Here is a 17,153-nt window from a genome sequence, read left to right as displayed (position 1 = left end):
CTTTGCATGCACTTCAGCAACTCGTACAACGCAAAGCACACCCTCTTTGAGCTGCAGCGGCAGAACGGCATCCCCCAACATAGGCTGATATGTGACGTTTCCACCCGTTGCAATTCCACCCTCCATATGTTGGACCGATTATACAAACAGAGAAAGGCCATAAATGATTTCTCGATGATCCAAGCGGACAGGAGTACTCCCCTGTGTAACTTCGATGTCAGCCAGTGGCAGCTCATGCGTAACACCTGCAGTTTGCTCAGGCCCTTTGAGAAGGCCTTGTTATTTTTCAGTCACTAGAACTACGGGATGAACAACATAATTGAATTGCTTCATGTCCTGGAACAGATGCTGGTAAATCTGGCTGGTCAGGGGCCTGGAGATGTGGCGCCTAGATCTCACAACCACATGAGCCCTGTGGGGGCTGAACTGGATGACTTCTGGCTCTCCTCCTTGTTGGACCTTTGTTGGGGGCCTTTTTTACACCCGCTGAGAGGGAGGACAAACTAAACTACTACTAGAGACATCCTATGTAGTCACTTGGCCGCTGCCTATCTGCGCCTTCGTCCATCCTCTCGCAGGTCTGACGGGGGGAGGCCCTCTGCGCTCACGTTCCTCTGCCATGGCTGCTGTGGCAGGGTGGGGGGGTAGAAGCAGTTCCAGCTCCATCAGCAGCAACTTGAGTCTAGAGTCGCTGATGAGCAGCTTTCTTCACTCGCCTAGTGAAGAAACGACACCCCAGCAGCAGCTAGACCTGGAGCAGGACCTGAACCAGCAGGTGGTGGCATACTTGGACAGCACCCTGCCACCCCACATTGAAGATCCGCTCAACTACTGGGCAGCCAAACTTTATTTATGGCCGCAACTGTCAGAGTTTGCCCTGGAAAAGCTATCCTGCCCTGCCAGTAGTGTGGCCATAGCTACCTCAAGAAGAACTCGCCTGTCCACCCAAAATGAGGAGAGACTGACCTTTGTCAAGATTAATCAGCCAGGATCAGCCAGGATTTCTACCCACCAATGCCTGATGCATCAGACGAGATCATCCATGGTGCTACACCAACACTTTGACAAAAGAGACTGGTTTCTACTGGCTACCTACCTCAGCTACTATTCTTATGCTGCCACGCGCCTGATGCCACATATCTGATGCCAAGTGCTCCTTCTTTCACCCACCATCTTCAGCTGGTACTGGTATTGCCACCCACCTCCACACTCTGTCACCAGATCACTCTGTTTTCTTGATGCTGCTGCCACCTCTACTCTATTTCACCTTGCCACTCTGTGGTCTCCTGATGCTGCTTCCACATCCACATTATGTCACCTTGCCACTCTGTGGTCTCCTGATGCTGCTGCTACCTCCACACTATGTCATCTTGCCACTCTTTGGTCTTCTGATGCTAATGCTACCTCAACACTATGTCACCTTGCCACACTGTGGTCTCCTGATGTTGCTGCTACCTGAACACTATCTCACCTTGCCACTCTGTGGCCTCCTGATGCTGCTGCTACCACCTACACACTGTCATTGTGCCACCCTGTGGCATCCTCCTGATGCTGCTGCTACTGCCACCACCGCACTCTGTCACTGTGCCACTCTGTGGCATCCTGATGCTGCTGCCAACACCACACTGTCAGTGTGCCACCCTGTGGCCTCCTCATGATGCTGCTGCTGCCACCACCTCCACACACTGTCATTGTGCTACTCTGTGGCATCCTCCTGATGCTGCTGCCACCTCTAGACTCTGTCATTGGGCCACTCTGTGGTCTCCTCATGCTGCTTCCACCTCACCAACATGTCTTAGGACCACTCTGTGGACTTCTCATGCTGTTCCCACCCTCCTAACTTTATGACTGGCCAACAATTTTGGCTTTCGGCCTGGCTGACATCATCATTTATTTGACCCTTCTTCTGATCTGTCAGAAGGAAGGAAAAATGAGACGCAGAACGGATCCTGTCTATGTAACAGCTGTAAGGCCAAAATCAGGAGTGGATAAAAAACACAGAAGACATGCAAATATTCCATTCACGTGTCATCTCTGTTTTGGATCCACTCCTGTTTTTTTGGCTTTAGCAATACTGACTAGTGTTGATCGAGCATGCTCGGCTGAACATTGCGTGTACTCGAGTCAGTGTATTTAAATGTAATTTAGCATCTATTTTTATAAAGTTTCTGCCAGGATTTGAACTCCCAACACCTTGTACATTAGAGGCAAGGACCTCATCCACTCAGCTATAAAGCTGAATGCTAAGAAGTCAGAAAAACCTCATAGTAGTTTCTGATGTTGTGAAAATTCCTATTCAGCAGAAGACTTATTTTATATTTCTGTGCAGGTTAACATGTATCTTTATAGTGTAGTGATTAATGTCATTGCCTCTAATGTACAAGGTAGAGAGTTTGAATCCCTGCTGAAACATTTATATATAAGTTTTTAGCCATAATATATTTACATATTTAGAATATATAATATATTATAATACATTTAAATATATTATGGCTAAAAACATCAGTAGTAGTTTTCCAAATATTATGCATTCATATATATCAGAAGTATGATTTTATCTATATACCGTATGCAAATATATTATGGCCAAAAAATATACATATGTAATGGTTTCTGCCAGGATTCAAACTCCTTACCTTGCACATTCGAGGCAAGGACATTAATCACTACACTATACAGCTCTATGTTAACCTGCACAGAAATATAAAATAAGTCTTCTGCTGAATAGGAATTTTCACTACATCAGAAACTACTATGAGGTTTTTCTGATACAGTTTAGCAGATGGATAAGGTCCTTGCCTCTAATGTATAATGCTGGGAGTTTAAATCCCAGCATAAACTTTTCAGAAATAAGATTTAAATACACTGGAGTGTCCCCAAGCATTGACTCCATATATGGATATAGCTATATATGGAGTCAGAGCAGGTGCTCGATCAACACTATTGCTGACCGAGTGAAGGCGGATGCTCCACAGACAGGATCCGTTTTTTGGGGGTTATTGTTCTGATGGATCAGAGGAAGTGCAAAATAATCAGTGACGTCAACACAAACTTACTGCTGACACCCACTCCGTGGGCTCTACTTGTACAAGCGTTTAATAGAACAGGTTCTGTAGATATCTATGTGGAATCAGCTGACAACAGTGTAAAAGGAGTGCGCCTCTTCTTGACGCTAACATTGACCTGTAAGGCTGAGTTCTCACTTGAGTTATATGGTCAGTTTTGGCCCCGTAACTGCCCAAATAAATGACGTGTGCAGTGATTCTAAGAGCGACGCCTGTCATCTACATGTCATACGGACTCACAGTATTGTTTCATTACCAAAGCAGACTCCCTGTGCGCACTACTGCAAGGCACAGTGTTATACACCACTATAAAGGCTCTCTGCAGCCAGGAAATAGCTGTTTTTTAACGCGATTCGCCACAAATAAATTTGTATCAAACCTAATATTTTTGGGAAAATTCGGCGGACCGGACGAATCAAATTTTTTAGAAATTCGCTCATATCTACCGACAATCAACTGCTTAGTTTGGCAGTGTAGGGTTAAAATGACATCTTAGCAGAGCCAACACCAAATATGTCACTTTGTTCAAGCAATCAGCAAGGGTGACAAAAGTTAATTCCCCGCCGATCAGACATTGATAGCATTCCTAAACATATATTACCAATGTCTGTGATGAGAAAAACTATTTAAGGGCTCTTTCACACCTGCGTTATTGTCTTCCGGCATAGAGTTCCGTCGTCGGGGCTCTATGCCGGAAGAATACTGATCAGGATTTTCCTAATGCATTCTGAATGGACAGTCCGTCCTTCAGGATGCATCAGGATTTCTTCCGTTCCGGAACGGAACGTTTTTTGGCCGCAGCAAATAGCGCAGCATGCTGCGCTTTTTGCTCCTGCCAAAATCCGGAACACTTGCCGCAAGGCCGGATCCGGAATGAATGCCCATTGAAAGGCATTGATCCGGATCCGGCCTTAAGCTAAACGTCGTTTCGGCGCATTGCCGGATGCGACGTTTAGCTTTTTCTCAATGGTTACCATGGCTGCCGGGACGCTAAAGTCCTGGCAGCCATGGTAAAGTGCAGTGGGGAGCGGGGAGCAGCATACTTACCGTCCGTGCGGCTCCCGGGGCGCTCCAGAGTGACGTCAGGGCGCCCCAAGCGCATGGATCACGTGATCGCATGGACACGTCATCCATGCGCATGGGGCGCTCTGACGTCATTCTGGAGCGCCCCGGGAGCCGCACGGATGGTAAGTATGCTGCTCCCCCGCTCCCCTACTATGGCAACCAGGACTTTAATAGCGTCCTGGGTGCCATAGTAACACTGAAAGCATTTTGAAGACGGATCCGTCTTCAAATGCTTTCAGTACACTTGCGTTTTTCCGGATCCGGCGTGTAATTCCGGCAAGTGGAGTACACGCCGGATCCGGACAACGCAAGTGTGAAAGAGGCCTAATGCATGAAAAAATGTTTTAATGCAAAGGTACAAATGACACTAGTAATGAATGGGGCTGTTTCCTAGGTTTGTGTTGCTCTAGGAGATGATGATGATGACCTTCATAAAACTAATATATGACTTTATGCAGTGTGATACTGGTAATACTATTAGTGCATGACTCACCTCCCATCCCTCTATATGGCTCTGCCATTCCTCAAGCACTTCTAATTTTTCCATCTGTCTCTTGGCCTCATTAATGTTGGAGCACACCGCCTTCATTGCCTGCAGAGCCTCCACTACAGACATGTAATCACTGTGTCTCTTCGGAGTCCTCTTCAGTAACTCCTGTTGGGAAATTATTAAAAACATTAGAGCGTCTACATCTGTAGTATAATGTTCCTGAATTCCAAAAATCCCCTATACTGGCCCTAGAAGGACTAGTATAATGTTGGAAAATGTTCCATAAATCCAGATATAGGACATAAAATTATGCAGAAAATAAAATATTGTAATGATCTGGTAGACGGTGGTTTCTGTTACAGTACATGTAGCGGATTTTGACCACATCAAAATCTGCTGTGTGATCATACCCTTAGGCCTCTTTCAGACGGGCGTTGCGGGAAAAGGTGCAGGTGCATTGCGGGAACTTGCCCAATTTTTCCGCGCGAGTGCAAAACATTGTAATGCGTTTTGCACTTGCGTGAGAAAAATCGGCATGTTTGGTACCTAAACACGAACTTCTTCACAGAAGTTCGGGCTTGGGATCAGTGTTCTGTAGAGTGTATTATTTTCCCTTATAACATGGTTATAAGGGAACATAATAGCATTCTGAATACAGATTGCATAGTACAATAGCGCTGGAGGGGTTAAAAAATAAATAAAAAAATGAAACTCACCTTAATCCACTTGATCGCGCAGCCGGCATCTCTTCTGTCATCTTTCTTGCTGTGTGCAGGAAAAGGACCTGTGGTGACGTCACTCCGGTCATCACATGGGCCATCACATGATCCATCACCATGGTAAAAGATCATGTGACGGACCATGTGATGACTGGAGTGACGTCACCACAGGTCCTTTTCCTGCACACAGCAAAAAAGAAGACAGAAGAGAAGCCGGGCTGCGCGATCAAGTGGATTAAGGTGAGTTTAATTTATTTTATTTATTTTTTTAACCCCTCCAGCCCTATTGTACTATGCATTCTGTATTCAGAATGCTATTATTTTCCCTTATAACCATGTTATAAGGGAAAATAATAATGATCGGGTCTCCATCCCGATCGTCTCCTAGCAACTGTGCGTGAAAATCGCACCGCATCCGCACTTGTTTGTGGATGCTTGCGATTTTCACGCAGCCCTATTCACTTCTATGGGGCCTGCGTTGCGTGAAAAACGCACAAAATAGAGCTTGCTGCGATTTTCACGCAACGCACAAGTTAAGCGTGAAAATAACCGCTCATGTGAACAGCCCCATAAAAATGAATGGGCCCTGATTCAGTGCGGGTGCAATGCGTTCAACTCACGCATCGCATCCACGCGGAATACTCGCCCGTGTGAAAGGATCCTTAAAGGGGTTCTGCACTTTCATTTAACTGATGATCTATCCTCTGGATAGATCATCAGCTTCTGATCGGCGGGGGTCCGACACCCGGGACCCCCGCCGATCAGCTGTTTGAGAAGGCAGCGGCGCTCCAGCAGCGCCGCGGCCTTCTCACTTTTTACCGCCGGGCCGCCCGCCCACTGACGTCACGACTTGTATCAACTAGAGTGGGCGCGGCTAAGCTCTGTTCACTTGAATGGAGCTTAGCCGCGCCCACTCTAGTTGATACAAGTCGTGACGTCAGTGGGCGTGCGGCCCGGCGGTAAACAGTGAGAAGGCCGCGGCGCTGCTGGAGCGCCGCTGCCTTCTCAAACAGCTGATCGGCTGGGGTCCCGGGTGTCGGACCGCCGCCGATCAGAAGCTGATGATCTATCCAGAGGATAGATCATCAGTTAATTGAAAGTGCAGAACCCCTTTAAAGTTGCTTTGCAATGTTTTGTTTATGGTGTTTTGGGGTCAAAAACACCTCAAACAATTCCAGACCTGGAGTATGCTAGGAGTTAAAAAAAATATGCCACTGACACAAAAACGCATTTCAAGGGTGAAAAGACGCCATCACAAAAATGCCTGTCCTGTGTTTAAAATTTCCCATAGACTTACATGCAACATCTGGAGCTGGCCTACTTCTTTGCATCAAAAATGGCATAAAAAAAACGCACCCAAATCCGATTATTTAATCTATGAACTATAGAAATGTGAATTTTACGTAGAAATTTTTTTAAAATGCACAGTCCATATTGGCAAGGTGTATGCAGGGCATGCATATTAAGAAACTGAATATAAGGTGTGCTTAGCATTTATGAGACTGCACCACAATGGTCGCTGCTAGATGGTAACCCTTTGTGCCAAGTTTTGCTCAGCATAATACCCAGCCTTTTAAAAGAAGGGAAGTGATGATTGCATGAAAGAGATTTAAATCCACTGAGCGGCATGCTTCAGGCGCCTAACATCATCCCCTGGCAACCAATGCGTACTTACTCTCAAAAGAAGCGGGTACTTGCATATTCTCTGTATTGGGGAAACCAAATATCCTTCCAGTGGAACATCTGTGTTTTTCCGTCCACCGAGAAGCATGCAGTTCTGAAAGCACAAACACATTGGGTTTTAGGGCAGATCTTTGCCTCGTCGTTCACTTTTTCCATGCTGTGATATTTAACCGTGGGCGTCTGCAATGTGTGTCTGCAGGATGCTTTCATGTTTATATGAGGTTTACTGGTCAAACAGCAACTATTTGCTAACAAATGCTAAAAGGAATGTGTTTATCGTCTACAAGAACACTCAACGTGCGGACTTCACTCGTGATGACATGAAAACTGTAGCAAATTTAGGTCTGTTCTGCTATGAATATCTAACAAGAGATTAAAAAAAGGTATTGCAGTTCTTCTCTATATATTGCTTGGCAGGACCTTTTGCAATTCCATAAATCTAGGAGGGACCTATGACACCGTTCATATTCTTCTTCTTGTTTCATGAATATAATGCCAGGAATGCCATGACACTGAAGGTGCTGATATGCCTTCAATTGCTGTCGGCCCATAGCTATCTCTACAAGGGGAAGACTAGGATCTTAACGTGGCCTTGGAAAACACCTATAAGTGGCCCCATGTTGAAGGCGGGTGCAAATTGAGAATGCAGGACCAGTCAGACTAAATACACAGTGCAGCACAAAATACTGCCCAGCAGAACTAAATACACAGTGCTGCACAAAACACTGCCCCAGCAGAACTAAATACACAGTGCCGCACAAAATACTGCCCCAGCAGGAGGAAGGCTTGTCTGGGATATATGGCCAGTCCGCCTCTGTAGGGACCTCATGCACATACACTTTCGGTTCAGCCGAGCTTGTTTGTGCTGTCAATAGGGAAAGTGGAGAAAGCCACGCCAGCCCCTTCTGGTGATGTCTTATCTCCCAGGAGAACAGAAGGATTAGATTTTTAAAAAGCTGGTTAGCCTGATGCTTTGGGTCAGGAGCTGAACATACAGATTTTTGGTCGGTCCCACCAAAATCTACAGGTTCAGGTAAAATACACTATCTTTTTATGCAAATAAGGGCTTCTATGCACTGAGGGGCACGATGCGCTCTGGAAAGTTGAGAAGCTGAGGTGCACAAAGGGCTAGGCCCTGCCCTCTGGTGCACTGAGGCTCTCATTTGCATAAAGAATAAAAGCCTTTTTTTTTGTGGGGAACGCTCCATCTGATATTCACATGACAGGTATCATTTTGATCTGCATGAGTCAACCCTAATATGCTGTACACCTGTTATAATACAGTCCTGATCAAAAGTTTAAGACCACTTGAAAAATGGCAAAAAATCATATTTAGCATGGCTGGATCTTAACAAGGTTCCAAGTAGAGCTTCAACATGCAACAAGAAGAAATGGGAGTGAGACAAAACATTTTTTGAGCATTCAATTTAGTAAAAACAACGAATGAACTGAAACAGGCTGTTTTTCAGCTGATCAAAAGTTTAGGACCACATGCCTTTAAAAGGCCAAATCTGTGCAAAGATGTGGATTCATTGTCATTTTCTGTCAGGTAGTCACACGTTGTGATGGCAAAGGCAAAAAAACTCTCCCTTTTTGAACGTGGTCAGGTTGTTGAACTGCGTAAGCAGGGTCTCTCACAGCGCGCCATCGCTGCTGAGGTGGGACGCAATAAGACAGTCATTTGGAATTTCTTAAATGATCCTGAGGGTTATGGAACAAAAAAGTCAAGTGGAAGACCCAAATAAATTTCATCAGCACTGAGCGGAGAATCCAATTGGCTGTCCGTCAAGACACTGGACGATCCTCGACCCAAATTAAGGCAATTACTGGTGCTGACTGCAGCCCCATAACCATCAGACGGCATCTGAGACTGAAGGGCTTCAAAAACAATAAAACGTCTTCAAAGACCTCGTCTCCTTGAACGCCACAGAACTGCTCATTTGGACTTTTCAAAAGAGCACCAAACATGGGACATTCAAAGGTGGAAGAAAGTTTTATTCTCTGATGAGAAAAAATGTAACCTTGATGGTCCTGATGGTTTCCAACGTTACTGGCATGACAAGCAGATCCCACCTGAGATGTTTTCTACGCGCCACAGTGGAGGGGGCGCCATAATGGTCTGGGGTGCTTTTTCCTTCAGTGGAACAATGGAGGTTCAGGAAGTGCAAGGGCGTCAAACGGCCGCTGGCTATGTCCAAATGTTGTAGAGAGCATTCCTCATGACTGAGGGCCCTCGTCTGTGTGGTAACAACTGGGTTTATCAATAGGACAACGCTACAGTACACAATGCCCGCAGGACAAGGGACTTCTTCCAGGAGAATAACATCACTCTTTTGGCCCATCCTGCGTGTTCCCCTGATCTAAATCAAATTGAGAACCTTTGGAGATGGATGGCAAGGGAAGTTTACAAAAATGGACAACAGTTCCAGACAGTAGATGGCTTTTGTGCGGCCGTCTTCACCACTTGGAGAAATGTTCCCACTCACCTCATGGAAACTCTTGCGTCAAGCATGCCGAAACAAATTTTTGAAGTGATAAACAATAACGGTGGAGCTACTCATTACTGAGTTCATGTTTGGAAGTTGGATTTCTGTTTTGGGGGGGGTTTAGTTTTTTTTGGGAGGTGTGGTCCTAAACTTTTGATCAGCTGAAAAACAGCCTGTTTCAGTTTATTCGTTGTTTTCATTAAATTGAATGCTCAAAAAATGTTTTGTCTCACTCCCATTTCTTCTTGTTGCATGTTGAAGCTCTACATGGAACCTTGTTAAGATCCAGCCATGCTAAATATGATTTTTTGCCATTTTTTAAGTGGTCTTAAACTTTTGATCAGGACTGTAGAGTTGATGCTGCTGATAGGTGCTCTTTAAATCAAACACCACATAACAGACAGCATTACATTTCTGTCCGGCCATAGACTTACGCTGGAAATACCGGAAATACACTCAGCAGATTAAAGTGATATCAACTACATTAGTCCATAATTCAGCAAATTATACATCAGAAATGTTACTAACTCCTTACCAGAAGAAAAGTCCGCACCGTTCTTATCTTGTTAAGTTCCAGCAGAAGTTTCTGTGCTTTTTCGTGGTTGCTGCAGTATTCATGGTAAATGGCAAAACGCTCCTTCTGCGGTTTACAAGGACATAATGAAGAGGTTGTAACGGCATTAGTAAGGCCAGGTTCACATCATCGCTTCGGTTTCCATTCAGAAGAACAGAAGAAGAAAAAAAACACTGATCCTGTGCACCAGTTATACACATTTGGCATCCGTTTGAGTCATTTCCGTCTAAGATCCATTTTTTAGACAGAAAAAAGTCCTACATGCAGGACTTTCTTTTCATCTAAAAAAATGAATTTCAGATGGAAATGGCTCAAACGGATGCCAAATTTGCATATCGTTTTTTTCCCCCCACAAGATCTGTTTTTTGTTCAGTTCTTCGGATGGATCAGAAGAACAGAAAATGAAATAGTGATGTAAACCCGGCCTAAGTATAACATTGAGTCAAGGATGCAAAGCATCGCTGCAGTTTTTCTGAAAGATCTGTAATGCTCACACCAGTAAAATACATGTGGTGAAAAACAATGACAGAACGGTAGGCCATCCGCCTCTGCGAACAGCATGGAAATGCCACCAATAATACACAAAAATATAGCTATGTTATCCCTTCCCTATTTACTTCAATGTGCATGAAAGTAGTAACATGCTACTTCTCAAGCCGATCTGACATCAGTTTTTACATTGCAGTCAAGGGGAGGCTGTTCAGGGAGATTTAAATGCAGATAAGGCCTCATGCACACGACCGTTCCATTTTTTGCGGTCCGCAAACCGCGGATCCGAAAAAAACGGAAGCAGTCCGTGTGCCTTTCGCATTTTGCGGAACGGAACAGGCGGCCCATTGTAGAAATGCCTATTCTTGTCCACAGAACGGACAAGAATAGGACATGTTATATTTTATTTTGCGGGGCCACGGAAAGGAGCAATGGATGAAGTGAATGGGTCCACATCCGAGCCGCGGCTTGGATGCGGACCAAAACAACGGTCGTGTGCATGAGGCCTAATACAGTGGAAAATGCCAGTTTTCTGCTGCACAATCTGCAGTGAATTTACCAGATAGTAAAACTTATCCTTTTTTCTAATCAGTTTTTATTTTCTGATTATAGATTTTTTATTCTATTGCCTGAACATGATTATAGGGGCGGCCATCTTGCCTTATCTGTTGTTAGCAGCTTTTAGAGATATGCTTTACAGCAGCACCCATGGGCCATAGACACAATGGTGAGAAGGGGACCTCATTGACTTCTATGGGAGAGTTTTCTAGGCATGCTCTGTGACCTGTGTAGAGGTCAGGAGAGAGCGGATAAAGTATGATATCACTAACAGTGAATGGTGGGTTCAGTGTTATCTTTATATGGAGGTGATATCTGGTATTGTAATCCAGCCAGTGATAATAATGAAATGACTGCAGAAAAGTGATCTGCAGAGACGAAGAAGTGGTGCCTATTATTAGGCTTAGTGACCAGTGTGAAAATTGCAAGATTTTAGGATTTTTTTTAATATAGTGATTTGGAAAATTAATAAGAGCATCAGCAAAAATTCTTTAAAACGCATTAAACATACAAACTTGAATTATACAATATAGACCATTTTCAGATGACACATTCCTTTTAAGCCATGTGAACATATTCTTAAAGTGAGCCAAAGCACATCCCGGTCTGTTCTGCACATGGTAGATTAACTAAGCAGCACTCACATAGTATACGCTCATTCAGCCAACCGTACGAATGGGTCCACATCCGTTCCGCAATTTGGCGGAACGGGTGCTGACCCATTCATTTCAATGGGGCAGCAAAAGTACAGTAGTTCCATTCCGCGGCCCCCGAAAAAAAGATAAAGCATGTCCTATTTTTGTCCACAATTGCGGACAAGAATAGGCATATCATGGTGCCGGTCATTGCAGAATGCACACAAGCCGGTATCCGTGTATTGCGGATGCGCAAATTGCAGACCGCAAAACATTACGGTTGTGTGAATGCACTCTATGTCTTGTATCATGCATTTAATATGTGGCGGCAGGAAAACTAATAGGTTAGAATCCAACTTGAGCAAATGAAGCTTTATTATTAGTGTTGATCGAGCATGCTCGGCCACCAGTTCGGCTCGAGTATCGCTATGATCGGCACATCGCAGAGTCAGTGTATTTAAATGTAATTTAGAATCTATTTCAGAAAAATTTCTGCCAGGATTTGACCTCCCAACCCCTTGTACATTAGAGGCAAGGACCTTATCCAATCAGCTATAAAGCTGAATGCTAAACTGTGTTTGAAAAACTTCATAATAGTTTCTGATGTGGTGACTATCCCTTTTCAGCAGAAGACTTATGCTACATACATACATACATAGTGCTGTGATGTCACAAGTTCACAACAATACTTAGTGCACCAATAACTATTAAGTAGTCAGACCTGTTAAAATGTGAAGTTGCACGTATTGAGCCAAAATATTTGCATCATTAGTGTCGATTTCGCAATCGCGAATATATTGGAGCACTCTATCTGCATATAAAGCTATTGTAATGTTCTGCCGTACCAACCATTTTCTCCAGTCTCAGGGAACTTCTAGCAGCTTTAAAAATGTAGCTGTAGTGACCCACGCCTGTATTTCGCGCGCATTATGCGAATATTACATTGGCGATTTTTCACGATCAAGAAAATAATCTCGAATTTGCTAATTCATGAATATGTGACGAATATTCTACCAAATATTTGCGAAAAATTTCAAATTCGAATATTGCCCCTGCCACTCATCACTAGTGCTCAGTAGAACACCCGAGCATTGTGAAGTGTTCTACTCGAGCACACGAGCACTTTGGTGCTCGATCAACACTATTTTTTAGGTTTCCATAGTTATTCCCCTGGGTTCACTAGTTTTCATTCACTCCACATAAAAATGGTCAAGAGCTTATATTATAGCACAAGTTTAGATGAAGTCCATCTCATCTCTCAGATCTAGATTTGGTGGAGATGCTGGGATGTTCACACAATGTACACATCTAATGGGTCCGTCAGCTATCATAAGGCAAAAAATACTAAAAGTTTACAGTGGTATATCATGGCACTGAAATCCATAGTTAACTGCACTTTTCTATTGTGATACAGCAAGGGGTTTTGTCTGGCAAGGCAGGTATTTTCCTCACAACATGTGGGGCTGGTCTGGTTTCCAGCCAGGTGAAGTCAAATACTGGAACAGAGTTTAAGTGCCGGGCTGGGTTTTGGCAATGCCTGGCTGTCCTTAAATAGGCAGCTGGGCTTAGCAGCTGAGTCTGTGTTGGGATCTGAGGTTTTCTGACAGACTGGAGGGCTGAGACACATGTGCAGGGGGAACAGGCCCCCTAAAGCCTGCTGTGGACTATTGGAGGCAGAACTGCCAACAAGGTGACTTGTGCAATATGAACTTTCCATTGTGTGTGAATTAACACTAAAGACTTCTAATTGACATGTTATTCTGTGCAAATTGAACTTTCCATTTGTGTGTGAATTAACACCAAAGACTGCAAAGTGATGTGTTGTTTTATGCAACTGCCGCAAGTGTGAATAAACACTGAAGTTTGAGTTAAGAACTTGTATTTTGCCTCTGTACTGTGTCCGCTTACCCTATCTACCAGAGCGAAACCACACAATTGGTGGAGGATGCGGGCAAGCGCAGTGAGGCTGACGGGAAGGCCGAAATTTAGTTTTTTTCCGGACACGGTTGTATGTCTTACATCAAACCAGCGAGATTACAACCTGTGTCCCTCGAAAAAATGGAAGCTGTCGTGAAAGCCCTCGTGGAGGCTAACCTGCAGCAGCAGGAGGCTAGTGAGCAGCAGCAAGAAACAAACCAGCTGCTGTTACAACATGTGAAGGCTTTACAGGCAGCAGGAGCATCCCAGAGAGTCCACGATGCCCGAAAAGCTGTCCGTGCAGCGATCCCCAAGATAACCCCCTCGGATGACGTTAAAACCTATCTGGTGGTGTTGGAAAAGGTGGCCGTGAGGGAGAAGCTACCCCGAGATCAATGGGCTGAGGTCGTCGCTCTGTTTTTGGCATCTGGACGATCAAGCGAACGATTACCTAACAGTAAAGAGTGAGATTGTGGCAAGACTGGGGGTGAATGCGTTGGTCAGGGCCCAGTGGGTGCATCAGTGGGAGTTTAACCCGGCTGAACCCACGATACCTTAGTATTATGATCTATTACACCTGTTGCAAAAATGGCTGCAGCCTGACGTGCCGAGTTCCACTGCTATGCTGGACTGTCTGTTGGCTGATGTATTCTGGAGGGCTTTGCCATACCCTGTCCTGCACTGGATCGGCTAGGTGTCTCCTGGTAATGCCCTTGAGATGGTGGACCTGGTAGAACGCTATGAGGCTACCAGGAATCTAGGGTTATTTTGGGAGAGGGGAAGTCAAACCCTGGAAATCTCCACCCCAGGCCCGGCGACTTCTGCCAACAACCCCCCCCCCCCCAGGATGTACCCACTACGGACCTGGCTCCTATAGTCTGCTGGAAAGAGCTACACTGGTACGGGCCACTGAGAATACAGGCCAGAAGGTCGGGGTAATGTGTATTCATGGAGACTTAAAAGACTACCCCACCGCTATGGTGTCTCTATCCACGGTTGCCGGCAGGTTGACCCACAAGGTGGCCATCGCCACCAATCTACACTATGAACTAATAATAGGGAGAAAATTCCTGGGCTTCCCGACACTGTGGCCTGCTATGAGAATTACCGATAACCATGAGACAGGGGTAACCGTAGCAGAGTGGCCCTGCTCAGGGGGGAGACCAGAACCCTGGGAACCTGAGACCAAAGGGCCAGCGGTAGGGGTGACCGCTACTTTGGTGGAAGAGAGGGAGACAACCCCGCTAAGTGTGGTGGTGGGAGACGTGGAGGACTTGCCGCTGGGTCCTGAATTGGCAGACCTCAATGTCTCTGGGGACAATTTTGGTACCGCCCAACATCGGGACCCAATTAGATGTCTACATCAGCGAACGCAAGGATGACAAACTAACCAATTATCACGTGTCTTTGATTGTTCATTGCTTTTACACTACTACTGATAACTGATCACTTTCACTGGAATTTACGATTTTTTTAAACAAAGCCTTAAAGAGAACCTGTCATTAAATTTATGCTGCCCATACTAATGGATGCATAAAGTAGACAGGTGAGTTGATTTCAGCGGTCTGTCATTTATAAATTAAAAGTTAGTGGTTGCCAAGAACCAACATCACAATCATTGCAGACTAGGCCTGGAAAAGAGTCACGGCCACCTGAGAAGAGTCCTGGTTATTTATGACTTCCTGCTCTCCCTGCCCACCTGCTGATGACTGACAGTTGTCTCCCTTTCTCTCTAGGAGAGAACTGCCAATGATCAGCAGATGGGTGAGGAGAGCAGGAGATTATGAAGAACCATGACTCTTCTTAGGTAGATTTGACTCTTCTCAAGGCCTGTGCTCCAACGATTATGATCCTGGTTCTCGGCAAGCACTTCCATTTAGCTCATGAGTGACACACCGCTGAAATCAGCATTTCTGTCACTATTTTATGTGGCACTCAGTGAGGTCAGCATAAAGTTGATGACAGCTTCCCTTTAAATCCTGAGCTGATTGATGGTCTGATAGGAAGGAATGTCAGTCCGATGTATCCTTTCTTCATGGAGAAATACTGCAGATCTTGTCCTTGACCTAATTTCTTTAGAAGTGCTTGGACAGTATATCTGAAAAAAACCTAATCGATTTAAAAATGTACCCACGGCAGAGACTTGTATTGACAGGAAGACTACCTTGTCAATATCTTGTCCTTGCCTGTGTCTTGTTGATTTGCTCACAACCAGTGACCTGAACAATCATTGACTGAATATATACTGATGGAGTAATCAAGATTAGGGATGAGCGAACTCGAACTGTATAGTTCGGGTTCGTACCGAATTTTGGGGTGTCCGTGACACGGACCCGAACCCGGACATTTTCGTAAAAGTCCGGGTTCGGGTTCGGTGTTCGTCGCTTTCTTCGCGCTTTTGTGACGCTTTCTTGGCGCTTTTTGAAAGGCTGCAAAGCAGCCAATCAACAAGCGTCATACTACTTGCCCCAAGAGGCCATCACAGCCATGCCTACTATTGGCATGGCTGTGATTGGCCAGAGCACCATGTGACCCAGCCTCTATTTAAGCTGGAGTCACATAGCGCCGCCCGTCACTCTGCTCTGATTAGCGTAGGGAGAGGTTGCGGCTGCGACAGTAGGGCGAGATTAGGCAGATTAACTCCTCCAAAGGACTTGATTAACTGATCGATCTGCAGCTGTGGATCATTGAGCTGCTGATCCTCAATTGCTCACTGTTTTTAGGCTGCACAGACCGTTTGTCAGTCACATTTTTCTGGGGTGATCGGCGGCCATTTTGTGTCTTGTGGTGCGCCAGCACAAGCTGCGACCAAGTGCATTTAACCCTCAATGGTGTGGTTGTTTTTTGGCTAAAGCCTACATCAGGGTGAAGCTGTCACACCAAGTGCATTTAACCAGCAATAGTCTGTTCATTTTTTGGCCATATACAAAATCAGGGGCAAGCTGCGCCTGTCACCAAGTGCATTTAACCCTCAATGGTGTGGTTGTTTTTTGGCTAAAGCCTACATCAGGGTGAAGCTGTCACACCAAGTGCATTTAACCAGCAATAGTCTGTTCATTTTTTGGCCATATACTAAATCAGGGGCAAGCTGCGCCTGTCACCAAGTGCATTTAACCCTCAATGGTGTGGTTGTTTTTTGGCTAAAGCCTACATCAGGGTGAAGCTGTCACACCAAGTGCATTTAACCAGCAATAGTCTGTTTATTTTTTGGCCATATCCCAGTCTAATTCTGTCACTAAATCCATACCGGTCACCCAGCGCCTAAATACTAGGCCTCAAATTTATATCCAGCTAAATCTGTCCCTAGTGCTGTAGCTGGGCGAGTTATTTAGTGTCCGTTCAAGCACATTTCTTGTTCTGGGTTGAAATACAATTCCCAATTTAGCAATTTCATAATTTAGTGGTTTCTGCTATATCAGAGCTATTTGAAATCTATCCCTAAAAGGGTATATAATATTCAAGGTGCACATTG

At 45.0% G+C, this 17,153-nt stretch overlaps 1 protein-coding gene across 2 annotated transcripts in view; it reads right to left on the bottom strand.

Moving 5' to 3' along the window:
• Window positions 1-17,153, bottom strand: part of PREX2 (phosphatidylinositol-3,4,5-trisphosphate dependent Rac exchange factor 2) — a 390,423-nt gene that overhangs the window by 272,257 nt on the left and 101,013 nt on the right. For both annotated transcript variants that reach the window (XM_044293224.1, XM_044293225.1), the window contains exons 4-6: window positions 10,044-10,148; window positions 7,015-7,116; window positions 4,624-4,785 (exon numbers count right to left, since the gene is read on the bottom strand). In XM_044293224.1, the coding sequence (XP_044149159.1) occupies window positions 4,624-4,785; window positions 7,015-7,116; window positions 10,044-10,148 (369 nt within the window). The remainder of the gene's footprint in view (window positions 1-4,623; window positions 4,786-7,014; window positions 7,117-10,043; window positions 10,149-17,153) is intronic.

Source organism: Bufo gargarizans, chromosome 5, assembly GCF_014858855.1.
Source record: "Bufo gargarizans isolate SCDJY-AF-19 chromosome 5, ASM1485885v1, whole genome shotgun sequence".
NCBI classification, from domain to species: domain Eukaryota; kingdom Metazoa; phylum Chordata; class Amphibia; order Anura; family Bufonidae; genus Bufo; species Bufo gargarizans.
The sequence above is the reverse complement of the archived record's forward strand: the minus strand, read 5'-3'. Positions and strand labels throughout refer to the sequence as shown.